Source organism: Myodes glareolus, chromosome 11 (genome assembly GCF_982192425.1).
Source record: "Myodes glareolus chromosome 11, mMyoGla1.1, whole genome shotgun sequence".
Taxonomy (NCBI): Eukaryota; Metazoa; Chordata; class Mammalia; order Rodentia; family Cricetidae; genus Myodes; species Myodes glareolus.
Window position 1 is genome coordinate 44,607,090 of NC_142036.1, and position 27,537 is coordinate 44,634,626.

The window sequence follows — 27,537 nt, forward strand, 5'->3', positions numbered from 1 at the left end:
GGACACTTCTTCAAGGGTCTTATAGTTGACTGATACCCTGTATCCTTACAATATCTCTTAAATCACTTTTACTTCTTATTACAATATGTACATAGTCATTTTTATTACAATATTTACATGGCCATTTTATACCAAATCACAACTAACAGTTTAGGGAATAAAGAAAGACCAAGGAAGAGAACTTCATTTCTTTCAGTAATTAGGCCATTAATCAGACGGGTATTCTTAGCTTGTAATAGCACATATAGAGTATGGTTTTATATTTTACACAGTACACTATCTATCTGAAAATTATATGCATTGATACCCCTTATCTGCATCTAATATGGAAGTAATGTGGATAAGAAAATGGGCTCTATCACAAAGTCTATCCCTTCAAGACGCTTCCCTTCTGTTATTAAGGGTCAATCTTCTTTTAATTAAAATCTGTGGAGTAACACTGAATCTTACTCTTGACAGCTATGAGAAAACACAGAATGAGTTTACATTATATGTCAAGCTCACATAAAGCCACATTCATAGAGGCAGACATCTGGGGAGGAAATGGGCCGCCTCCAGCAGCAGGAAAGTGAATACGAATCCATAAGTTTCCTTCTATCAGTAAATACTTGGTAAATATTCTTATATCAACACAGTCTATGCATGGTTCTGAGAACAGAATATGATCTCTTTACATCTACATAGCCTCGGTTTAGAAATAAAAAATGTGAACCGTAGGAGACTCAGCAGGAGGTAGTAACTGGAGGGTGTAAAATGCAATTACTAGGAAGGCGGGCCAGAGTTGCTGGGCAACCAAGCCAGAGAAAGTAACAGGAAAATGGGCTGGGAGAGAGAATCACACCGATCCCCGAAATGCCTGGGCATTCTAAGAAGTGGTGGGAAAGAGGATACTATGATTTTCTCACATATCAGTGGAGAGATGCTAGAGGGAGCATCTGTCCCCAGACGCTGTTTCCTGCTTTCTCCCTACCCACGTAGTCTTCTCTGACTAAAGTCACATTTATTTCAGTCAGCATCTGCAGACCTGTAAACCTTTTTGTTTCAACTTTGCTCCTTTGTTTCACTCTTGCTGACACACCAGTAGAACATTCTAGGTAAATGTTCATGGTTTGTTCCTGTGTGTTCGTGTGTATGCGCGCCCGCCTACTCACCCACAGACACATTTGCTCTCATGGACTGGACTACACGTGTGACTGCGGGAAGAAGAGAATGGCACTCACTGAAGTTTAGATATCTCAGGGATGGAGTCACCGTACAGCAGCGAGGGGGCTGAGCCAGTGCCATGTCAACCTTGGCCACACAGCAAGCCTGAGGCAAGCCTGAGCTATACAGCAAAATCTTATTTCAAAACACAGTTGTAACATAAACACGTAGGAGGCAAAGCAAAGTTAGCAAATATTAAGGATAGGTATTGCACAGGAGATATTTTCTGAGAGAAGGCAAGTAGAATAACAGCAAAAAAACCCCCTAAAAATTACATACATTTGTAAATTTAAAAAAAAAACACAAGTTTTTTTCTTTTAAAAACTCAGGGTTTAAAAAAGAGTCAAGACTTAAAAAAATAAAACCACTCAGAAGAAAATGAAAAGGGAAACACTATACCAAACTCCAGATACACAATGGAAAGTATTTCCTTAAGGAAAATTTATGGCAATAAATGATTAAAAGAGCAATAATGAGATAATTTTGATTTTTTTTTAAATTAGGGGGGAAGTCACAAGAATTAGAAAGAACAGGATTAAGAGCAGAAATAAATGAAAGAGAAAAAACAATCACACTAGTATTCATTAAGGTAAGAATTGATTTTTTTAAAAGAAATATAATCAAATTAGATAAATCTTTGGTGATTTTAATTATGAAAAAGATGAAATAAATATGACTAACAGTGAGACCCACATGTAGATAAGACCCAGATTTGAATGACAATAAGAATATTAGGATCAATTGATTATATTATTAATTAAATCTAGGGAGTTTTTTTGGAAGGGAGGATTTGAAATAGTATCTCAGTATGTAGCTCTGGCTGGGCTGGAACTCACTCTCTAGAGCAGACTGGTCTCTAACTTGCAATGATCTTCCTGCCTCTGTCTCACAAGTGCTGAGATTACAAATGTGAGCCACCACTCCCAGCTACAACTTCTGTTGAATGCTAAAGATGCAGCCCAGGGTCTTGCCCATGCTATGGGAAACACCTACCACTGAACTGTTTGGGTTAAGGCTTCAACCAAGCCCCTGGCACCCCTATACCCAAAAAGTCTGGAATGTTTGGGTAGAAAGTTCCATCCCAAGCCCCTCTCCTGGGAGTTGCCTCAGTTCAGACTCCACCCCCAAAAAGCCTGCCAAATGATGACTCCTCCTCAGAGAGACTCAAGACCACTCCCACAGGGTATTGAAACAGCAACCCAGAGAACAAACATGTGGTTTCTGGTCTTCCCTCACGTCTCCTTGCTGGGGGACTGGAAGCCCACTCAGGAGCACTGGCATCTCCTGGACTTTTTCTAATTCGATTTGATTTGGTATGATCTGGATTATTGCATCGTCAGCAGAGAGGTTTATCGGGCTGTAAAATTTTTCATGAACTACATCCCCCTCCTTGATAGTCTTATTTAGAAAACTGCCTAATCATTTACTCACGGGTCCTTAAGAAGGGTTTATCAGTAGGTTTTCATGGCATTGCTACCTTCTGCGATTGCCACTTGACACACAGCTATTTGACTTTGGGCTCCTGCTTGACAGATGAGTGGGACACTCCTTAACCCTCCAAACTTAGTTAAGCAACCCAGAGACCTTAATCCCAAGGAGTATGATGGCGGTTAGGGACTGTCTACTGTGGTGTGGGATTCTGATCATCGAGTTTGCCATTGTTGGTGCTTTTGCCATGAGTTGCCTCATGGGGGGGGGGTCTTTGAAGTTTAGTGCCACCCAACCTCACAGACATTTGATGAATGTTCTGTCGTGAGAAGAATAATGACACCCATTAGGTGCTGGTGATCCTGTTTCTTCTGGACTGGGCTTATTTTATTTGGGATTATAGCGTTAAGAGTTAAAGCTTTAGTGACTGGATTATTTTACAATTACAGCTACCTCCCCTGGGTGAACAGCTGTTTCCAGAAGTAATGTCCTGTACATTACTGCATGGCATGTATTAGTGAATCTTCTTGGAGCACTTAAACACACAAACCATCTTGATACTTGGTCTCTCCCTCAGCCACTGGAGCCCCTCTCAGAGATTTCAGGACGACCTTTCAGAGGTGTTGCCTCTACAATCTTGAGGTTATTTCATGACCTCATTTATATTATAAAATACCCGAAATTCCTCCTCATAAGAAGAGAAAACATCTCACAGACTTCAGGCTTTCTAGAACATTTTCTCAAGGATATCGCATGGAACACAGTCATGTATTTTCCTTTCAATTTAGGACATTAGCCTAAAGGGAACTTTTGTTGTGTGTTCTGCATTGTTCTCCAGACAGGAGAGATCTTAGGAGGTTTTTTTTCCCCTCTTTTTCTTTTTTCTTTGTGGCTCTCACAACATGCATCTCGAGCCTACCCATCTTCCCCTTCCTCTCCCATCCACCCTTTGCCCCTAAACCCCTCCCAAATAAAATGAAGTAAACGTTAAAAGAATAAAGATAAAGAAAAATCTCGCCATAGAAAGCTGTAGTGTGACACAGTGAATTGCACAGTATACACGTTAGTCTGTGTATCTTTACTTGCAAGTGCTCATTGCTCTGAGTCATTGGTCTGGTTTGAGGCCTCTGGATTCTGCTACACCATCGATGCTGGGCCCTCACTGAGACTCCTCTTGGATATCCCGTTGTTGTCCTGTGTCGTGGTGATTCTGCAGTTTTGGGTCTGCAGGACCGGCCCCTTCACATGCTCCAGCAGATCATAGATGTGGTGGATGTTGGGGTGGCCAACTCATAGCCCTGGTTCTGGCAGCCCACCAGCTCTGTCCTCACTACCAGTCCTTACCACCAGGGTAAACTCTCCAGCACCGCCTAGGCTGGAGCAGCAAGCAGGAAGGGGTGGGGCCAGTTCTCCTGCTTTCAGTGCCCTCAGGGTCAGTTCACCCACACCTACACCTCCAGGGCCAGTTCTACTGGGTTGCAGGGGTCGCTCTCCTGAGGGCTGCAGCTGGAAATGGGTAGAACCAACTCCCGCCAGCTCCCTGACCTGCCACAGGTGGTGAGGGCTGAGGGTTGGGGAGAGAGCAATCTTTTCATATGAAAGATGAGGGGTGGGGCCAGATCTCCCATGCTTACAGTCTCTGGCAATATCTGCCTCCATCAACAGGGTCAGCTCTGCTGTGCTGCCTCGGTGAGGGGCAGGGCCTGCTGTGGCCGCTGAGGGCAAGGCCAGCTCTCTTGCACTCTTATGACTCAGGGACCAGCATTTCCACCAACTGAAGGCAAGGGGTGAGGGGTAAAAGGGGAGGGGGAATCTCTTCCTCACCCACACCAACTCATGACAGATGAGTAGTGGGGCCAGTTCCCCCTCACTCACACCCTTGGGGCTGGCTCACCTTCACCCCATTAACAGGGTAGCTCTACTGTTGTGCCCAGGCGAGGCTCAGGGCCTGCTCTCCAGAGGGCTGCAATTGTGAGGGGTTGAGGCATTTCATTAAAATGGACTTTCCTCAAATCTATCCATTTAACAATCTCTTATTTCATTTACTGTTGAACTCTAGGAGTTTATTATGGTCCCAAAGGCTGTCAAACCATCTGCTCATTTATTCAAGCATTAGTTCAATCAACAAACATTACTGAGTACCTACTGCAGAGGAGATCCTATTGTGGGGCCAGCCATGATAAGCTAAGTCTGGGCAGGCCACCCAAAGGAAGACCCAACCATTATCACCTGCCAGAGTAGAACACAGCCCTCGGTAATTTAATAAGAGGCCTGAGTCTCAGTAGTTTACCCTGAAGCGATACCTGGTAGCAGGAAAAAAACACAAGCTGAGATTACCTGAGTACCACCCAAGAGCAGACCATCCAGAGGAGATGCCTAACTTTCCAACTGCTATAGATAGGATCACCTGCCAGCGCACCTCACCAGGACACCCCTAGACAAATGTCAGCCAATCAGGGTACTAAACCTCAGAAACCCCTCACTCCCACCTTTACTACTATAAAAACCCAATTCTAACTGAGCTCGGGGCTCTCGGGTTGTTCCAATACATTGGACATGCGGAGAGACTGAGTTTGCAAACTTGATTAAAATAAAGGCTCTTTGCTTTTACGTGTGGGACTCGGTTTCCTTGTTGTCCTTTAGGGGATTTCATGGATTTGGGCATAACACTATTGGGTATTAAGCAATTAACAGGACAGCTAGCTCCCCGTTATTTCAGGAGAAGAGCTAATTGGCTCCAAATCTCAAAAGGATAAAGCTTCAGGAACTCTGGTCTATTGGATGCCTCGGGATAATACCACGTGCAACACAACCATGTACAAAATAAAGAGTCCCTCATTCTCATCTGCTCACTGTGGTTACTCCTAAGCTGATCAGTCACGTCTGGTTTTACGAGAATCAGTATGCTAAGACTCACTTTTAATTCCTCTCCCCCACCAGGCTATTAGTCACCCTTGCTCTTTAACCTTATCACCTAAATATTTTTCACCTCCCCCACCCCTGTCAGTTAAATCATCTTTGTTAGTGTAGACATCACTTAGTTTCCAATGACCTCCTAAACAGATTCCCTGATTTGAGTCTTACGAATACTTATAACTCACCCTCCTTAAAGCACCTTTCTAAGCCGGAAGTTCAATTACATTTCTTCCATTGCCTGCAAAACCCAGTGGCCTTCCCCAGTCCAATTGAATCTGGTTTACCAAGCTTACCCAGCTTCTCCTAATCTGCTTCGAAGGACACAAGGAAACGAGATCAGTGAAACCAAACAGAAAGCTTGCTGTTTCCTGCCGAAGCTGTCTGTATTTAGAAAACACAGCTCAGCACGTGCATACTTCTCTGTGCCTATCTATTTCCTCCACATAATTTCACGGATAAACTCCCAAGTTCAGAAATGGAAGTGAGCCGGGCAGTGGTGGTGCACACCTTTAATCCCAATTAAATTTAGGCAGAGGTAAGGCGGATCTCTGTGAGTTCGAGGCCAGCCTGGTCTACAAGATCTATTTCTAGGACTGGCTTCAAAACTACGGAGAAACCCTGTCTAAAAAAAAAAAAAAAAAAAAAAAAAAAAAAAAAAAAAAGGAAGCGAACAAGAAATATGCTTTTATTACACCGAGATTTAAAATGGGCTATTCTTTGGTCTATAAGTGGAAAAATCCCAATTAAATGAGTGGTCCTCCTGCCTTACTTGTTGGTAATGGTTAAATACTGGGGGTGGGAGCTTGGTAGTACTTAGTTTTGAAAATATAGGCTCCTTCCTTCAGATTTTGGGAGCCTGTCTTGTTTGCAGGCATCTCTGTCATTTTGCTTTTACAAAGCCGCACTAGACACAGAAAGTCCTTCTATTGTTTTCTATGCCTTCTCCACAATCCAGAATCGTTCCCTGCCTGTTTCAGACCGCCTGGAAAGCAGCCCTAGTCAGGGCATTCCTTTTCTCTTACAAATCTTCTTAATGGTTCACCTCAGAAGCACTTCCTAATTTGCAAAATTTAGTCATAAATTAATTCAGGTTTTTAATTGGTTTAGCTTTTTAATGGGTTCAGCCAACAGGGCAAGCCAAAGACTTTCGAATTCTTTGTTAAATAACGGCTTGTTTATATACCCATGAGGTGTTTTTATTATTTTGAAAATACTGTCTTTCTGTGTAATCCACTTGGCTCTGCCCTTGAGAGCTGGGATTACAAGTGAGAGCCCTTAGACTCGGTTTACAGGAGAATTTTAGAATATCAGTGGTGTGCATGAGGCGGGACTCTGTTCAACCTCTTTACCTCTAAATAGAATTACTTTCCCCGCTGTTCTGTCCTGAGGCTTTGCCTCTTTTTATTTTTTTTTATTATTATTTTTTTTTTGGTCTGGCTCTGTCCCTCCAGACTCAGCGGGTTCCAGCTTGGCAGGCACTGCGAAGCTATCCTTCTTTCTCTAGTAAGGACGTACTAGGGTCTACAGGTCCTGCCCTTCCCTTCCTCCCGGCTCTCTTCTATGGGTCCCACCTCTTCCACCTCTTGGTCGCCACTTGTTGCCTGGCTTTTTTCCTCTTCGCAGGTGTCCAATAGCAAGACTTCACTTCGGCTCCTTACGCTATCTCCTATCCCCACCCCCATCCGTCCCCATGCTCGCGAGAATAAGTTTGCCCTCCTTGCTTCCCGTACAGTCGTCAACCCGCCGCTTCCGTCGCGGCACTCATTACCTTTTCTGTGCGCCGGAAGGAAGCTCTACGAGCGCTTTTGGAATTATGGCGGCGGTGGATGTTCGAGGTAATTTATTCTACTGGGGCTTTATAGCTCGCCGAGGTCAGCTTCACACCCTTTTATGAGGTCTCACAAGTCCTTTTGAGTGGCTTCTGGACAACGTAAAGCTCTAATTTGACGAAAAGTTGTCTAGTTTTTTCCGTATTATAAAGAGTCTCTTGAAAAGAGTCGAAACGGAAGCGTTAGAAGCAGTTTTGGCCTTATCTACCACAATGCTGGGGCGTTATATCGGGATGAAGGGGTAGCTTTTGGGAAGAGAGAAGTTGAATAAGGTAAGGACTGATCCTATCCCACGGATCCCCGGACAGAAATCCCCAAGTCTTCGCATTAATGTTTGAATTTTTAGACTATAATACTATTCATTTATCATTAAGTAGTTATCTTCGGTAGGCTGTAGCGGTATTGTCATTTTTGTTGAGTCAGAGAATAAGTAAATTGAGATGCAACATCTTCATTGCTTCTTGTTCTCGGGTAGCATGTTTGTTTTGTTCGTATATATTTTGTTTTTTTCTTGACAATTTTATACATTCATATAATGCATTTTGATCATATATACCGCCCATTACCCTCTTTTATCCTCTCCAATCCTGCTTCCCAACAAGCAAATTCACTACCTACTTCCATGGTGTGTTTATTGAGTTTAATTAATTAGAGTTACTGGAATCAGCATGTTTCTTTTTCTTTTTTCTTTTTTCTTTTTCTTTTGGTTTTTCGAGACAGGGTTTCACTGTGGCTTTGGAGCCTGTCCTGGAACTAGCTCTTGTAGACCAGTCTGGCCTCTAACTCACAGAGATTTGCTGCCTCTGCCTCCCGAGTGCTGGGATTAAAGGCGTGCGCCACCACTGCCCGGTATGTTTCATTTTGAGATATCTGTTGCTCAGGTTCCAACTAGCTTATGTGTAGTTACTTAAGTAGTGGTTATCAGTATTTCTGGACCACATTTTTACCTGTTTGTCTTCTATTGTGAAGAATTTCAAGTTTCTAAGTTTAACAGTTGAATATTGCTGAGTGCTAAGCTGGCAGCTGTTCACCACGCTATCTTGCTAATAAATGAAAGGAGAAAAATGTAGTCTATGAGTCCATATTTGATTTTTTAGCATTTTTAATGTTTTATTTATTATTTGGATTTGTTAGCATCATTATGATATGTTTGATGTTTACCGGAAAGGCAGAAAAACTGTGAAGATAAATTAGAGAAGTATTGTAGGGTAGGGTAAGGTTTATCTCCTCTGAGTAAGACAACCGCTGCAGAGTTTTGATCAAATGGGGATGGCATGTTCTATCTGTCTTTCTTTTAATTTATGTATTTATTTATTAGATCATTTTCTCTGCGGAGAATAGTGTAGGGGGGCAAGGGTAGAGTTTAAAAAACTTTAAAAGACTTTCCTGGAATGGATTAAAATTGCAGATAGGGGCTGGAGAGATGGCTCAGAGGTTAAGAGCATTGTCTGTTCTTCCAAAGGTACTGAGTTCAATTCCCAGCAACCACATGGGATGCTCACAACCATCTGTAATGAGGTCTGGTGCCCTCTTCTGGCCTGCAGGCATACACAGACAGAATATTATATACATAATAAATAAATAAATAAATAAATAATTAAAAAAAAAATAAAATTGCAGATAGTTTGGAAAACTACATTTGTGAGAAGTGACTGAATATGTTTGATTTGGTAGTAGTTATATTTATTAAGTTGTGATCACAGGTTATCTTGACGTGGGACAAATACATTTTTTTCCAGTCAGAGACTGTACTTTTCATTCCAGTTAAGTACTTTGTAGGTGAATGCCCTTGGATACAGGAGGCTGTTTAAACTGATTGATAAAAATCTGTGATTAACTGTGCTGCTTTGAAGGTTTCTTGTAGTCTACAAACCCCCTACTTTTCTATACATAACGTGTATGAACGCATCCAATTTTGGCAATAGGATTCCAGACATTCATAGACTCCCAAAGCATTCATGGACCTGAAGGTATAAACTGTCGATCCATCCACAGAACAGTGTTCCAAGATTCAGTCTCCTAAGACAGCTGCTGATGGAAAGCAGAGCAGGGGGTACACAACAGCAACAACAAAAATATTGATTAATAGAGTAAATCATACTTGTGTTGACCTTTAGTCATGAATTGTAAGCATTTGATGAGTAGTTTCCTGATGAATAAAAACTTACAACTTAGCGGGAGCACATTTCTGAGTTTCTGGTTATGATAGGAGAATTAGTAATAACAGTGTATTAAAATTGCCGTGAGAGCAGAGAAAAGATCACCACTACCACTGTCATAGTTAACATTTATTGGCATTTAACACATAATGTTGTACGTGTAATTAAAGATCTTACCTATTGACTGTTAATAGATATGGATATGAAATGGTTTTGCCTGGTAAATGTTATAAAGATAAGGCATAAGAAAGATTTTTAAGGGAAAAAAGTCAATTTCCTAAAGTAGCTAAGAGAAATGGATTTTTTTTAATTAATTTATTTATTATGTATACAATATTCTGTTTGTGTGTGTGCCTGCAGGCCGGAAGAGGGCACCAGACCCCATTACAGATGGTTGTGAGCCACCATGTGGTTGCTGGGAATTGAACTCAGGACCTTTGGAAGAGCAGGCAATGCTCTTAACCTCTGAGCCATCTCTCCAGCCCCGAGAAATGGATGTTTTACAGTAAATAAAATTGTTAGTAGAACTAGAGAATTAAAATCTTAGTCATGGTTTGTTTTTCCTTTGTTGCTTTTCATTAGAAGAGATATCTTTTTCTGAAAACATTTTCTGTTTTTGTATATTTTGGCTATGACTTTATATATTTATATATCTTTATATACACATGTGTATGTAACATATATATGTGTGTATATTTCTATCTTTATCCAGATAGATATAGATGGTTGGTATAATCTTTGTTAGCATACATCATCTGTTTGTCTCCTTTATTTTAGAACACATAAAGCACAATTTATTCTTTTTCTAACTTTTTTACATGTCACAACTTTTTTACATTTGATTCATTTTGCACAGAATTACTTGTCACCTTAAGTTAGATTGACTTCTTCAGAGATGCCCAGGGTAGCTGTATAGAAGAGGTGAAGCTTTTCAACCAGTATTATATAAGCATTATGATGTTTATAACTTAACTCTAGTGATGTTTTGTAGGCACTGATATGAAACAGCATCATCATAGTCAGTGCACAATAAAACTCATTAAATTAACTCAAAACTCAAAAATTAACTCACTGTGTCTTTTGAGACAGCATCATATAGCCCAAGCTGGTCTCAATCTCTTGATCCTCCTGTCTTAGCTTCCTAGAGTGCTATGACCTGAAGTCTTCATCACTGTTTCTGGATCTAACCATGTCTTTTTAAAAACTAAGATTTAATTCTACTCTGAATCTGAAACATTATGGCTATGAAAAGGGGATTTTATTCACCATTTGCCCCTTAACTTTTAAATCTTTCACCTCTTGTATATCGTAGAAGTTCCCTAACATTGTTTGCTTGCCAATGGAAGGATCTTTAAACTGGTGGTTGTGGGTATGTTTGGAAAATTTTGAGTCATTTAAGACCTTTGGAGATTTCTAGTCTTAACATCTAGATCTTAACATTTTGTTACCCAATCAAACTATTCAAAATCAAAATATATAAACAATATATTTTATCTTTTTGTACTTTGTGTGAGTTTTCTCTGCTGGGACATAGTTTACCCTCCATTTCTTGATGGTGAGCCTCTCTTTAACACAATGCAGAAGCCACCTCCTGCCCCATGAAAACATAATTTTCATTTCCTCTGGAAAGTGTTTTTGTTCCTTCATTTGTCTTTTTACAATTAGTCTATCCCTAATATCCTATAGTCTATCCCTATAGTCCTTACTGTGTTCTTTTTTTATATTTCTGTCTTCTGTTAGACCGTTGAGTACATAGACCTGGGCTGGAGAGATGGCTCACCTATTAAAGGCTAGGCTCACAGCCAAAACTATGAGTACACAGGGCAGAGTCTATGTCATTAATTCATAACACATAGTAGATATTCATTGAATTAGGTTATTTATCGTTTCTAATTCTTTTGTTTCTTTCCTGTAGATAACCTGCTGGGAATCTCTTGGGTTGACAGCTCTTGGATCCCCATTTTGAACAGTGGTAGTGTTCTAGATTACTTTTCAGAAAGAAGCAATCCTTTTTATGACAGGACATGTAATAATGAAGTGGTCAAGATGCAGAGGCTAACATTAGAACACTTGAAGTAAGTTGTTTTAAGAAGGTAACATCTTTACCAACAAGAGATTTTGCAGTGAGTGGTCATTTTATCTGTGTGTGGTGATTGGTGATATACACTGTTACATCTTTGAAATGAAAACCAAAAGTTGTAGACTGGGGAGATGGCTCAGTGGTTTTATAAAGTTTAGTTTCTATATTTTAAATAACTCTTGCTATAACCTAATTATAGGTTTAAAGGTAACTTATTGTAGTTTTAAGCATATTGTTACTAAACCAAATTTAAATTCATGATTTTTTTATGGATTTTATAAATGTATAAATTTGTATAAAAACCCACATTTTAATTTATATACCAACTGTTTTAGACGGAGGCTGCTCTTATGTTCCTGGCCTCATAGATCCGAATAATCACACAGAAACTATATTAATTACAACACTGTTTGGTCTATTATCTCAAACTTTTTATTAACTAACTCTTACATCTTAAATTAGCCCATTTCTATTAATCTGTATCTCCACAAGATTGCGACCTACTAGTAAGGTAAGGTTCTGGTGGGTGTCTTTCTCCTTGACTCCGCCTACTTTCTCTATATATCTCTGTTCGGATTTCCTGCCTGACTTTATTCTAATCTGCTATATGCCGAAGCAGCTTCTTTATTAACCAGTGGTAATAAAACATATTTATAACATACAGAGGGGAATCCCACATCAAACTGCCTAGGAAAATAGCTGGTTTTATTCAATAGCCAACTATTACATAAGCAATTTTAGTCCCCTTTTTACACTGTTGTTGCAATTTATTTGGTAATTTAAGTGTCCTACAAAGTTTTAGGAATCATTCATAGATCTCTTTGTGTCTCCATTTCAGTCAGATGGTTGGAGTTGAATACATCCTTTTACATGCTCAAGAGCCCATTCTTTTCATCATTCGGAAGCAACAGCGGCAGTCCCCTGCTCAAGGTACAAGACACTACAGTTTGTTTACTTTCTGACCTGTGTGCTTTATTTTTTTTTTAAAGAAGGGGTTTATTTTATTTTGGTGTATCATTCAGGAACTGGTATGTTAGGCCTTTGTTTGTTTGTTTTTTGCACTGAGTTCTGTTTCTGTAGGTCCCATAAATTACATATATATCCAGTACTTGTAGGGGTGTACTCATCAGACTCAGCATCTATTATACTCATGGCCAGAATTCATTATGGTTGCCTGGTAAGGCTACACAGTAGATAAACCACAGGAAAAGACTTTGTAGGAATCAATATCTCCTGAGGTTCCATATCAAATTTGCTTTTTAGTCAGCATAAGATGATGCTATACATACATATATATGTACACACACACACATACATACATACATTTTTCTATTACAGGAAGCCATTTGAAATTGTGAGCCAAAGACTTTTTTTGAGGACTGGTCACTTAGGCATTTTCTGCTCACTAGAATTGGAGACTCCTAGTAGGAAACAGTTTCTCACAATATTCATGGTATACATTTTGGTTGGGCATGCAGGTGTAGCTGCAATTAAAAAGTATATCAAAAGCTCTATTAGCACTGGAAGTCAGATAGTTCAGCTCTTCCTGTGAGCACGGTTGTTGAGTTCCCACTGGGCCTTGAACCTCCTAAATAACTTTCATTTCCTCTCAGTCTCTGAGTTAATACTGTATAAAAGACATGGTCTATATAATTTTATTAAATCCATAGAGGATCTACTGAGTATCTTCAAATGACACATTCAACCAAAAATCTTACCTGGGTTTTACTACCAAATGAATATTTGCTTAGGAAACAACATTGAAGAGTAAATGTGTCCAGATTTGCTTTTGAATCAGAGCTGAGGCATATACTTTAGTGATGACGGGCACTTCAAGATTTTTCAAAGGGTGTCATTGAAGAAAAGATTATTCAAAGTAGAAAAGCAAGGTGGTATTGCTGAGAGACATCTCCCAAGTAGATCTTGTACATAAAGACACTTAGGGGACATCCTTTTCCTGGGTCCTTTTGATATCAGAGAGTAACTTGCCAAAGAAGTTACAGTTCAGAATTCAAGTCTTACTTCCAAATGGAAATTAAAGAGTCTCTATAGAGAAAAACAGAACCGTAGATAATAATCAAGGCTCCTTGAGAACATTCAGGATATAGTAATGACACAAGATGGTATCAAGCTCAGTAGAGTTGTCTGTGTCCTTAGGACTCAGTCCTGGGACTCAGAGGCAAGTGTGTGCATCAGATATCTTCACTCTGGTCTCTAAGTCTCTCGTGTTCTTCAGTCTTATGTCTTAGTTTGGTTGACTGACAGCATTGGCTTTGCTGAAATGTGCTATGTATCTATACACAGACCTAGTAAGAATTTCATTTTAATAATCTTAAGATGCATTGGACTGATTAAGCTTGATTCAGATGTGCCTGGGAATTGAGAAGTCCTGTATGTTTTCTGTGAAGGGCAGAGAGCAAACTCTTTAGGCTTTGTGGGTGGAACTGCATGGAACTACTCAACTGTTAACAATCCTAGGTAACATATAAATGAACAGTATGACTGTTTTCTCATACTGCTTACTTGGAGAGAAATTGCAAGGTCTTCTCTTAAAGTTCCATATAGTAAAATGCCAAAGTTTAGTTTGTTCTATGAAAATATCATTTTTTAGCAGTTTGTGTCCAACATGTGTTTATAAGCATTTTTTTCCTGCTGCTTTAGTTATCCCACTGGCTGATTACTATATCATTGCTGGAGTCATCTATCAGGCACCAGACTTGGGATCAGTTATAAACTCCAGAGTGGTACGTGTCTTCACCTACCTACACATCTATCTGCCTACCTGCCTTCCTGCCTTCCTGCCTATTCTCCCTTCCTCCCTTGCTCCCTCACCCTTTCCTTTGCCTTGCTTCCTTTTCTTCTTCCCTTCCCTTCCTTTCTCCTCCCTCCCCTCCCCCTCCTTCCTCCTCCCTTCCTTTACCTTCCTTTTTTTTCCTTTTCTTTCTCTTTCCTTCCTTTCCCATATTTTATCTTTTTCTTTAAGACAGTAGCCTTGGACTCATTATGTGTCCAAAGATGGCCTTAAACCCCTGGTCCTACTGCCTCCATTTTTCAAGTCCTAAGATTCCAGATGTGTGCCTATACATGTAGGGTTTTTTTTTTTCTACATTCTTTGAACATGAATGCAAACTTCTAAATGAGATACTCTATTCTGAGACTCAAGTAGGAGCTCTTCTGTTTTGTGTAAGCTGGTATAAAATGTTGACTGTTAGAGGGTTTTGAGCACTTACTCTGGGTCAAGTCAATGCTAATACATAGAGTCCGAAGAGCCGTAGGCTCCACATCATTAGTAATATGCATAAAAACACTTGGGAAGAAAACTGCACCTTTGCTATATTTTTGTTGCCTTTTTTATTATTCCCTAAACAATACATTGTAACAGCTGTCTGTACAGTACTTACGTTAGGTCTTGTAAGTAATCTAGAGATGAATTAAAGACTATTGGAGAATTCATAGTTTACGTAGAAATGCTAATTGTTTTATATAAGAGATATGGCTATTTATAACTTCAGTCAAATGGTAATATAGATTCTGAAAACAGAATTATTATCTTTGCATATGTAATATTTTATATTTACTTAGGACATTTTTAGAATTTGTTGGTTGTTGTTTTGTTTTCCAAGCTTACCGCAGTACATGGTATTCAGTCAGCTTTTGATGAAGCTATGTCATACTGTCGCTATCATCCTTCCAAAGGGTATTGGTGGCACTTCAAAGATCATGAAGAGCAAGGTAAGTAGAGTGCCTAGGCCCGCCCAAAACAGTTTGTGACGACTTTACTCAGATAGGTTTTAATCTCTCAGATAATGGCATTACTACCCTTGTGTTCATGCCATAGGTGCAGTGATAGTGACATCAGAACAGTTATTAGTTTTGCCCATGAGGTCACTAAGCTTTGTAAAGAAGATGTAAAATTTTCAGTTATTTGGCACATAAAGAGGAGAAACTGGTGATGAGTGAGCAAAGGTGTTTTTTACTTCTTGGGATGCCTTGGAATTTGGAACCGTTCAGCCCTCTAGTCTTCAAAGTCAGGAGATGAGGTATTATTCTTGGTGCCCTTTCTTCAGATGGCCAGACTGTGCTCTCTCCTTTTCTCCCCCTCCCTTCTTTTTCCTTTTTTCCCTCTCCTGTTGTTTTAAGGATTCAGTCCAGGGCCTTAGGCATGCTAGGCAAGCACTTCCTGCCAAGTTATATCCCTGTTTGATCAGGTTGTTTGCTGACTGTCTTTTGACATTGTGTGTATGTGTGTGTGTAAGTAAGTGTGATGTGCATGTAAGCTTGTGTTCCATGTGTGGATATTGGACAACTCTGTAGTTGGTTTTCTGTATCCACCTGTGGTGATATTGTTTTTGATCTAACAAATAAAGCTTGCCTGAAGATCAGAGTGCAGAGCTAAGCTGTAGGTGTAATTAACAAGGTCCTCGAGAGCCCGTAATAAAGGATAACAAATGTTTATTAGGGAACACTCAAAATAAGAAAGACGATATGGTCCTCTGCTCTCTGGATGCTGGGAGCTGTGAACAGATCACCAGCTGAGAGAGAGAGAGAGAGAGAGACAACATACTTTTTGCTTTCCGTCTGTGTTTATAGTACCTCAGCCCACACCCTAGTGGGCCAGTACCCAAATAGCTATTGGCTAAATGAATTCCCACGACACTAAATCACTAGTTTAGCCATAGAGTCTAGGCAGTGGTGGCACACACCTTTAATTCCAGCACTTGGGAGGCAGAGGTAGACAGATCTCTGAATTCAGAGCCACCCTGGACTACACTAGATTGATCCAGTTTCAAAGAGAAACAGAGCTCATACGTTTTTATCCCAGTACTTTGGATCATAGGCCTTTAATCTCAGCACTAGGGAGATGGAGACAGAAGTGATACGGCTGGGCAGAGAGAAATATAAGGCAGGAGGAGGTATGGGGAGACAGGAGCTCAGAGCATTCAGTCTGAGGTTTCGTAGAGACAGCATTCCGTCTGAGAATTCCTAGGGACAGGATCACCTATTCAGTCTGAGGATTTGGTAGAGGTAAGAACTAGTGGCTGCTGCTCTCCTTCTCTGATCTTTCAGCATTAACCCCTATATCTGACTCTGGATTTTTATTATTAATACCAATTAAAATTCACACTAGATCTACCTTTAATGTGTGTTCTGGGATTAAACTCAGGTCTCCAGGCTTGTATGGCCAGTGCCTTGTCCACTGTACCTCTCACTGACTTTAGGTGACTTTCTGATTCTCTGATGTTAGCACCTGTCATAACCCTAGGTTCTTTAGTTCTCATGGATACTAATCAATGACTGTTCTTTTGCCCTGTTTTTACCAAAATCCTATGCCCAGAAATGTGTTTATATCAGTTTATTTTCTTTTTTTGAGAACAATAAAGTGTAGGAAAGATGGCCTTTATGTAGTATTCAGAGCTGTGTAGTGGCCTTTCAGATAAAGTTACTTTGATTCTTAATATTGGGTACAGGCAGTACTGTTTGTTGTAGGAAAGTGTGCCTTAGTGGAGTAAAGTTGACCCAGGGGCAATTGTACCCACCTTATGATGTCTAAAGCATGGTCACTTGGAATCCACCCCTTACCCTGTTCTCTGCCAGAGCAGATCACACATGTAACTTCAGAATTTCTTTCATATTCTTTTTTATGCTTGCCTTTGTGATCTTGTTTTATAATTTTCCCTTTCAGTACAATGTTTAGCCTTTTTCATAGAGAGAATGGGAATGAATAAATGAATGTGTTTTAGAAAATCTCTCCATATGGAGCCCAAGCTATCCTTGAACCCTTAATTCTCCTGGCTTCGTCCTCCCAAGTGCTAAGATGAACAGAGATATGGATCACCATCCCTAGCTAATTGCAGTCTTTTGAGGCAGATCTTGTGTAGTCTAGACAGGTCAACCTTGAGCTTGTTATATATATATATAGCTAAGGATGACCTTTAACTCACAATTCTCTTGCCTGGTTTAATTACTGTCTTTATAACAGAGCATAGTAACTAAAACCTGTCTTTTCTATTTGTCCTTAGTAGATTGTACAGCAAATCATTCAGTACACTTAAAATACTCAAAAGTAATTTCAAGCCAATATGTATTGTTATTTAGGTAATTATGAAGAATGCTAGCTTCAGAACTGTTTGTCCTTCAGTGCTAACTACTGAAACTGAAATATGTTTTAAGAGACAGGTGTGGCCAGGCGGTGATGTGGTTGGAAGCCACTGTTCCTTCCTTCCTGGCTGTTCAGACCCCAGATAATCTCACAGAAACTATATTATTTGCAGTATTGTTTGACCAATAGCTTAAGTGTATTTCTAACTAGCTCTTATATCCTAAAGTAACCCATTTTCATTAATCTGTGCATCACCACGAGGTCATAGCCTACCGGCAAAGTTCTACGGGTTTTGGCAGACGCGTCTGTCTTCTGTGGCAGCTACATGGCTTCTTCCTGACTCTGCCTACTCTCTCTGTATATCTCTTTCAGCCTGGCTTTACTCCTTTAAGCCATTGGCCCATAGCACCTTTATTAACCAATGGCAATAAAACATTCACAGCATACATCACCTTCCATGTCAGTGGTGTTGCACACCTGTAATCCCAGTACTTGGGAGGCAGAGAAAGGCAGATCTCTGAGTCCAAGGTCAGCCTTTAGTTCCAGGACAGGCTCCAAAGCGACAGAGAAATCCTGTCTTGAATACCGAAAGAAAGAAAAAAAAGAGGAGAGAGAGATAAGTATATCAGCATTTGAAATATGGGAATTTGACATCATTTGTAAAGGAGAGTTAGGAACTTCTTTTTTATATTTGCTCTGTTTTATTTGAAGAGTTGTCTTAGTAAAGGTGTTATTAAAATAATGGTTTGAGTATTTCAGTATGTTGATTTGGATTTTATATCTTATTAGATAAAGTCAAACCTAAAGCCAAAAGGAAAGAAGAACCAAGCTCTATTTTTCAGAGACAGCGTGTGGATGCGTTACTTGTTGACCTCAGACAAAAGTTCCCACCCAGATTTGTTCAGGTAATGAGAATGTGTTATGAATTTTGATTTGACACATTTTTAATTGGAAAGTCTTTAAGGTGTAATTTAAAAGTATTGTTTTTTTTTATTAGCAAAAGAAATTACCCCTGAAGGAATTGTTTAAAAAAAGACTTAATGGAGGTAATGAGTAAAAGGAATGCATTTAGCATTGTTCTCTATTCCTTATTGAATCTATATGAGCACTGAGGTCTGTGTTTAGATCATATTCTCATCCATAAGGTTGCTGAAAGAATAATCGGTTGTAACAAACCTCGAATATGAAACCCATGCTCTCTATTCTGCTTGCTGCATTCCCAGCCTAATATATATCTCATGTAGGCTCTTAAAGGTTAATAGATTAAGACTCTGAGTGGAAGGAATAGAAAGTGGTAGAGGGTTTGGCATGGTCAGGAGAGGAAGCGGGGAGTAGTAATAGAGTTCTCCTATCACTGTGTTAAAAGTTTGCACTGCCACTTAGTGACTTAGAAGTAGTCTAGCAGCAGATCCACCTGCCATTCTACCACGTGAGCTTTTGAAGTGAAGCAACTGAGAAATGGAATGCATGGGCATGTTAATGTCAGTTATTCTGGAATTTAGAATTCCTTTGTGGAATTGCTATGTGATAGTGAAGTAGTGAAGAGGCACAGGTTGGAATATGAGATCAGAAAGTTAGCTTGGAGAATTTTTTTTTTTTTTTTTTGGTCTTTTGAGACAGGGTTTCTCTGTAGCTTTGGAACCTGTCCTGGAACTAGCTCTTGTAGACCAGGCTGGCCTCGAACTCACAAAGATCCACCTGCCTCTGCCTCCCGACTGCTGGGATTAAAGGCATGCGCCACCACTGCCCAGCTACCTTGGAGAAATTTCATAAACTGTTCATGAAGGTAGAATAAGGGAAACATGAGTTAGAGCTGTGTGGTGTGTGCTGGGAAGCTGCTCTGGGCTGTTTTTGAGATGAGGTGTGCTGGTCATTTATTCTGTGATTACACCATATCTCCTGCATAGCCTCAGGGAAGAATATCTAGATTTGCATTGTCCAGTACATTAACCGCCAGACACAAGCGGCTCATGAGCCCTGCGTGCACAGCTCATTCAGGTTGAGTTGTGATGTAAGTATATAACACATTTTTGGCTTTTTGAGATAGGGTTTCTGTGTATCTTTGTTCTGAAACTCACTCTGTAGACCAAGCTGTCCTTGAACTCATAGAGATCTTCCTGTCTCTTCTTCCCAAGGGCTGGGATTAAAGGTTTATGCCACCATGCCTTGAACTCACAGAGGTCTGCTTGCCTCTGCCTCCCAAGTGTTGCGATTAAAGGTGTGTGCCACCACACCCAACTATTCTTTCTTTTTTATTTTAAGGATTTTAACTTTTTTCTTTTCTCTCCCAAGCCTGCATATATTTTTTAACACACTGTAAACCATTTAGAGGTTTTCTTCGTCTTTGAATGTCTTTACTGTATATCTCTTTTTTTGACCATATGAGTCTTTAATTTGTTAAGCAATATTGCTGGGATTAAAGCCATGGCTTTGATGGCTGAATCCAGCCCATTTCTTAGCTTTCTGAGATTCCAGCCTCATGGTGGAGGTACCGGCTGTAGCAATGTTTATTGCTACAGCTCTATGTTGTCTCAAGGTCTATGCTGTCACCAAGAAGCATGCTGGAGGCTATTCATAAACACCATTTAAGTGTTTTGTAGCAGAGCTTCTTAAAAGGGCTGCAAAGTTTTTGCAGCTAAAGCTGAATCAGGAAGCCTCTCTTAAATGAGAGCGCTTGCCTCTAGCAAGCAGAGCCCACCTGAGAAAATGCTACTATCAATAAGCGATGCCTAACTCTATTCTTTTCTGTCTAGAATTACTTCCCGAGCATTCTCAGGCTTTATGTGAATGTAGTTGTCCACACATTGGGCACTGTTCTGTTGTCTGAGTTTTTCTGTCCTGCTCAGTTCCCACAATCATTAAGTCTCAACGAAATCACACAGAGGTCTACATTAGTTATAAACTGATTGGCCCATTAGCTCAGGATTCTTATTAACTCTTATAACCTATATTAGCCCATTATTCTTGTCTATGTTAGTCATGTGGCTTGGTACCTTTTTCGGCAAGGCAGTCACATCTTGCTTGCTCTGTGACTGGGTCACAACTGCAGAATGTGCTTCCCTCTTTCTAGAATTCTCATTGCCCTGCCTCTACTTCCTACCTGGTCACCCTGCTTATACTTCCTGCCTGGCTACTGGCCAATCAGCACTTATTTAAAATATAAGTGACAGGGTACAGACCATTGTCCCACAGCACAGCAATAATAGACTTCCTAAGATCATTTTTTTTTTAAATTATTTTTTATTTTTGTTTTTTTCTAGGAAGTCTTTAATTTTTTTAAAATTTTTTCCTTGATGGTTTAATTGAATACTGTTGGTGAATACTTGGTGGTTTAATTGAATACTGTTCAATTTTCATGAGTTTGTAGGCTTTCTGCAGTTAGTGCTGTCATTAAATTTTACCTTTAAACCATGGTGATCTGATAAGATACAGGGAGTTATTCCTATTTTTTGTTGTTGTTGAGGTTTGCTTTGTTACCAAGTATGTGATCAGTTTTAGAGAAGGTTCCATGAGGTGCTGAGGTTTATTCTTTTGTCTTGAGTGGAATGTTCTATAGATGTCTGTTAAGTCTATTTTAGTCATGACATTCGTTAGTTCTCTTATTTTCTGTTAAGTTTCTGCCTGACTGACCTGTCCATTGAGGAGAGAGAGTGTGGTATTGAAGTCTCCTGTTATTGGTGTGTGGGGTTTGATTTGTGATTTAAACTTTAGTAATGTTTCTTTTACATATGTGAGTGCTCTTGTATTTGAGGCAAATACAAGAAAAAAAATATGAAGTGTTCTTCATCTCTTCTGATTGATTTTAGTTTGAAGTCTGTTTTGTTAGATATTAGGATAGATACATCACTTGTTTCTTAGGTCCATCCAGCAGTACCACTCTTGGGCATATACCCAAAGAGTGCTTAATCATAATACAAGGACATTTGTTCAGCTATATTCATAGCAGCATTATTCATAATAGCCAGAACCTGGAAACAATCTAGATGCCCCTCAACAGCAGAATGGATAAAGAAAATGTGATACATTTTCATAATGGAGTAGTATTCAGCGGTAAAAAAACAATGACATCTTGAAATTTGCATGCAAATGGATGGAACTAGAAAAAAAACATCCTGATTAACATTACTTAGACCCAGAAAGATGAGCATGGTGTGTACTCATAAGTGAATACTAACTGTGAAGCAAAGGATAACGAGCCTATAGTCTGTGATCCTAGGGAAGCTAAGTAACCCTAAGAAAAACATACATAGATCCACCTGGAAAGGGAAAATAGATAAGATTCCCTAATGAATGAGCATGAAGGTGTGGGGGAAAAGGGAGGGCGGAAGAGGAGGAGAAGGGGAGGGAGGAGGAGAACTTGAGGGAACATGATAGACAAGATAGAGGAAGGACAGATATGAGAGCAAGGGAAGGTATTTTGATTGAGGGAGCCATTATGGCGCTAGCAAGAAACCTGGCACTAAAGAAATTCCCAGGAATCCACAAATATGACCCAGCTAAGACCCTAATCTATACAGGAGAGGGTGGCCAAACTGGCCTTGCCCTGTAGTCAGCGTGATGAATATCTTAAATGTCACCATAGAACCGTCATCCAGCAATTGATGGAAACAGAGGTGGAGACCTGCAGCAGAGCACTGGACTGAGCTCCCAAAGTCCAGTTGAAGAGTGGGGGGGGGGTGAGAATATCAGCAAAGAGGTCAAGACCATGATGGGGACACCCACTGAAACAGTTTATCTGAGTTAATGGGAGCTCACCAATTCCAGCTGGACATGGAAAGAGCCAGCACAGGACCAAACTAGTACCTCTGAATGTGGCTGACAGTTGTACGGAGGAGGCAGACTGAGGGGCCACTGGCAGTGGCACTGGGATTTATCCCTACTGCTTGTACTGATTTTTTGGGAACCCATTCTCTCTTTGGATGGATACCTTGCTCAGCCTAGATATAGTAGGGAGGGCCTTGGACCTTCCCTAAAGCAATGTGCCTTACCTTCTCTGAGGAGTGGATGGGGGGGTGGAGTAAATGAAAAAAGATAGCTTGCTTTCTTTTTTAAAAATAGAATTTTTTTTTAAATTATGTATTTGTATATAGTTTTGTGTACGTGAGCGCATTACTTAGAGGAGCCAGAAGAGGGTGCCTGATCCCCTTGAGTTGGAGTTCCATGCAGTTGTAAGCTGTCCCTGTGTGGGTGCCTGGAACCAGATTTTGGTCCTCTGCAACAGCAATACATGATCTTAAACCACTGATCCATCTGGACTGAACAGTTAAGAGCACGTGCTGCTTTTTTTTTTTTTTTTTTTTAAGAGGATCTGGGTTTTGTTTTCATCACTCACTTAAACAGCTCACAACCATCTGTAACTTTAGTTCTAAAGGATTTTACCTCCTCTTCTGGCTTCCTTGGGCACCAGGCATGTACACAGTATACAGATATATAAAAAATAAAATAAAAGTAAAAATAAAAATCAATCCATCAATCTTTTAAATAAATTTTTGGAGGAATGAAAAAGTTTTTTTTCTGAGTTCCCATGCCTGCCATACTTAAAATCAAAGGGTTTATCCTTGGAACTCACTATGTAGACCAGGCTGGCCTCAAATTCACAGAGGTCTGCCTACCTCTGTCTCCCAAGTCCTGGCTTCATTCTCCTTTTTTACAGTCCGTACTCTCCAAGCAGGGAAGTCTCTGAAGGTTTGCTGGTTCTCAGTTCTTCTCATTCGATTCTACGTGACTGGTCTCTTTATTGTAGACTTTGTGGGAAGGCACATAGCTTGTTAGATGTACATCATTTTTGTGGCTGACTTCTGATTTTGATTTGTGTCTTTTTTTTGAAATGAAGAGTAGAAAATGGCACACTTTTTATGGTGCATGACCATAAAATGATAATTGTTCTTTATGAAGTCATTTTACAATGCAGTTACATAAGTATGTCGTTTAAGACTATACAATTCAGAAGAGACATTAACTTGACTTTTTCTTCTCCTTCCCCCATTTCCTGTTTTTCAAATCCTAGCAAAAGTCTGGAGAAAAGCCTGTCCCAGGTATGGTTCATCTGCTATTCTTACTAAACTTGAAGTAGGATCAAGCAGCCTGTGTGATGTTCTAACAGCAACTGCATGTGAGATGAGCTGTGGCTACTTTGACTTTTCAGGCTGTTCCATTATTGTTCGTCACCCTAACCTTTGAACTCCTTTGAATTGCTAGCACTTAGTGTTTCTGTGGTAGCGATGCTAGCATTTAAAAGTAGAGTTTAGGTAGAAGGGGAGGGGGAAAAAGCCACAGTGACTTGATGGTAGGTTTCATCATTAAGAACAGGTGTTGAGCTGTCTGGTAGAGTCAGTTTTTGTGGCTTGTTCACATATGATGTCTTATTTTAATACCACATGTTTGCCTAGCATTATTTAATTAATATTTAGGCTTATAAATGAATTTTAAAATATGCTTGCCTGAGAAAACAACTAAGTATCCAACTTTATAAGCAATTCAAATGAATTTAAAAGAGTAAACCATAAGTACTAACCAGTGTTTAATTTTTTCTCCTTCCACCTTCGCTTTGTCAAAATACTGCTTTTGATGGCTAGTGGATCAGACAAAGAAAGAGGCAGAGCCTCTACCAGAAACTGTGAAATCCGAGGAGAAGGAGAGCACGAAGAATGCCCAGCAGACTGTGAGCACTAAAGGTCCCCCTGAGAAACGAATGAGACTTCAGTGAGTAGTGGACACGAAAGAAGCTGGCAAGCTCCTTGTCAGTCACTATACCTCAGCACCGTGGGAGGCTCTCGCGTCTTACAACACTATCGCAGCCCTCTCGTGTGTGGAGCACTTGTTCTTTCCAAAAGGACCTTCTCCCTCCCAGGATTTCTATGTGAATATTTCTTACGTATCTTTTGTAACCTTTCCTCTATTGGACATGGGCAATGCACCTAACTCACAGATATACCAATATATATCCTTAAAAACAATAAAGTTATTTGTATATATTCCTCATCATGCCTTTTCCTTGTCTCTGAGAGGATAAATGTCAGTGCAGTAACTGAGCATGCCTTGTATTTGGATATTGCTCTGTATTACAATAATATATTTACTGAATAATGGAGAGGTAAAGGAAAGCACTCGATCATTGATATCATCCCATGGACTCTTATCAGTTTGCTTTGTTTTCTTTTTTAAATAGTTTTCTCACATGTTTTTCTTTATTGTGTTATTCTGATATGAGCACTTGCCGATGTTTATTAGTATATTGAATGTTATTACCGAGATTTATAGCTCAGTTTTCTTAAATACTTCTGTGCTGGAGTTTTCCCAGTTTTCTGTATTTTATATAAGGCTGCAGTGACCTCGTTTGTGTTATAGTACCGTATGCGTGGTCCGTAGAACTGGGTCACTGCACCCTCCACATCCTTGGGGCTCTTATTTTGTCTTGTCGGGTTGTTTTCTTCCAAGAATGTGGTCCTTAGTTCATCATTTAAGAACAAAGTGTGAAGTGCTGTGTTCTTCAGTCTCTCTCACCAAGTTTGTCACTTAGATATTCTACTGCTAGTTAAGCCGCAGAAAGTGTCTTATTGTTTAAAGTGGCAAGACAAATTTCATGTTTTTGTTTCTGCTTTTTTGAAGCATTTGGTTTTCTGTGAGATGTTTGTTCTTTCTCTTAGTTTTGATACAGTCTCAGATGTACAGGGAAGTTGTAAAACAAGAACAGAGCTCCTTTATATACCAACCCCTCATGTGTAACGCTTGTGTTTCCTGCCCACTTCCTGTCTGTTGTTACTTCTCTGTGTGCCTGTGTGGTATTCATGCACATTTATATCCTTTTTAATTTTTTATTCTTTTTTATTTTTATTTTTTAATATTTACTTATTTATTATATATACAATATTCTATCTATATGCCTGCAGGCCAGAAGAGGGCACCAGACCCCATACAGATGGTTGTGAGCCACCATGTGGTTGCTGGGAATTGAACTCAGGACCTTTGGAAGAGCAGGCAGTGCTCTTAACCTCTGAGCCATCTCTCCAGCCCTCCCTTTTATTTTTGATTCATTTATAGTCATGCCGCTATGCTTTGGATATAAAGTGTCTTTCCTAAAGTGTCATGTATTGAAAGTTTTGTCCCTAACTGATGGTACTATATTGGAAGGTTCTGGAAAAGAGCTTGAGGTGAGGTCTAGATGGAAGGAGTAGGTCTCTGGGGGCAGGTTCCTCAGGGATCTACTTGCTCCAGCTTTACTTGTATCCCTCCTGCCCGTTTTCCTCTACCCTGAGATGAAGGTGCTCTTCCTCTCTATGTTTCCATTGCTTGCACAGTTCTCTTGAAGTACTTTGGTTATAGCAGTGAGAAAAATAGAAAACATATATGCCCATTTCTCCAAGTACTTTAGTATGTTTTCCCCCCAAAATCAATATTTTATGTGGTACAATTATGAAACTTAAACTAACGTTAATAAATTCAACTATCTATCTGTAGGTCTTATTCTGATCTTCTCCATAGCACCAATAATGTTATTTACAGCAAAACAAAATTCTAATTGCCATATCTTTTAGTTGCCTGCTTCTTCCATCGTGACTCATCTTTTAAGCTTGCTTGCTTTTCTCTTTCCCTCTCTCCTCCCTCCCTCCCTCCCTCCCTTCCTTATTTCCTTCTTTCTTTTCTTTTTTTCTTGATGGTCATGGGGATTGAGCCTAGAGCCTCTGAATGCTGCATAAGCACTCTACCACTGTCTACTTCCCAGCCCTAAGGGTTTTGTTTTTCATGAGCTCAATATTTAAAGAGTATAGGCCAGTTATTTTGTCTAGTGACTGTGTGCAATATATTCCTATTTAGTTCATACCTGTTCTACAGAAGTTCCACAGGAAAGATGTTTTGTGCCATGTGCCACCCATCTGTCTCAGAATAATGTTGATCACTTAGTTAAGGGCAAGTTCATCAGGTTACTCCACTACACATCTCCATTTATACATTATATTTTTATTTGTGTTTGAATTAGTGGATTTTGATATCTGCATGTGTGTGCACTTTTGTGTTCAGGTAAGTGTACCCATGTGCAAAACAGGCTGTCTTCTGTACTGTTCTTCATTATTCCCTTGAGATGGGAAGCTTGCTAAGGTTGTTTGACTAGGCTGACTGACCTCAAGCTCCAGGGCCTACCACCCCACCTTTTCCTGCAATGCTGGGGTTACAGGCATACACTCATATTTAGCCATACTTAACATTTATGTGGGTGCTGAGGGTTTGAACTCAGGCCATCATACTTGCTAAGCAAGTGTTCTATCCAGAGTCATCTTTCCAACCCCTTTAAGTTATATTGAGAGGTTTTGTAAATAATTCTTGTTATTCATCAACCATCTAGCCACAAGTTAGCCTTTTGTGGAAGTTCTTACCTTTTTTCTAGGATGGAACCTAAGTGACTTTGTAATCTTTGTTGGTTTTCTGCTATAAATAGCCTCTTCAGCGCTATGCTATTATTGGGAATCTTTTGGAGCCCATACTTTGCTCTAAAGCTGTGTCACTTTAGCCTCTGGGAGCTGATCCCTGAGATTTCTGCCGTGCAAGTTCGCACTGGGAGCTTTCCTCACTGTGTAGCACAGTAAGATGTTTATTATCTTTTCATCCCAACCTTGAGAACAGCCCTTTCTCGAAGGAGATACATTGTTTGGAGACTAGCATTGGAAATCATGATGTATGTTTGTTGCTACTGGAGTTTCACTGCTAGGCCTCAGATGACAAGACATGCACACATATGCATATGAGACACATTTAGAAAAAGCATATTCGTACATACATTGATAGCTGTCTATTCAGAGTGGATTAAAAGCTAGCATCAGTTCACAC

The 27,537-nt window shown here is 39.9% G+C and overlaps 1 protein-coding gene across 3 annotated transcripts; it reads left to right on the plus strand.

Moving 5' to 3' along the window:
• The first annotated feature begins 7,225 nt into the window (after positions 1-7,225).
• Positions 7,226-24,696, plus strand: Med6 (mediator complex subunit 6). 3 transcript variants are annotated; one of them, XM_048449072.3, is made up of 8 exons: positions 7,227-7,382; positions 11,451-11,610; positions 12,454-12,545; positions 14,277-14,359; positions 15,239-15,347; positions 18,505-18,620; positions 23,723-23,750; positions 24,291-24,696. In XM_048449072.3, the coding sequence occupies exons 1-8, from the start codon at positions 7,238-7,240 to the stop codon at positions 24,419-24,421; spliced, it is 864 nt and encodes a 287-aa protein (XP_048305029.2). In that variant the 5' UTR covers positions 7,227-7,237; the 3' UTR covers positions 24,422-24,696. The 3 variants fall into 3 exon arrangements, with proteins under 3 accessions (XP_048305030.2, XP_048305029.2, XP_085553553.1); XM_085697427.2 differs by lacking the exon at positions 7,227-7,382 and adding an exon at positions 7,452-7,648; XM_048449073.3 differs by lacking the exon at positions 18,505-18,620 and having other exon boundaries at positions 7,226-7,382.
• Positions 24,697-27,537: the final 2,841 nt, after the last annotated feature.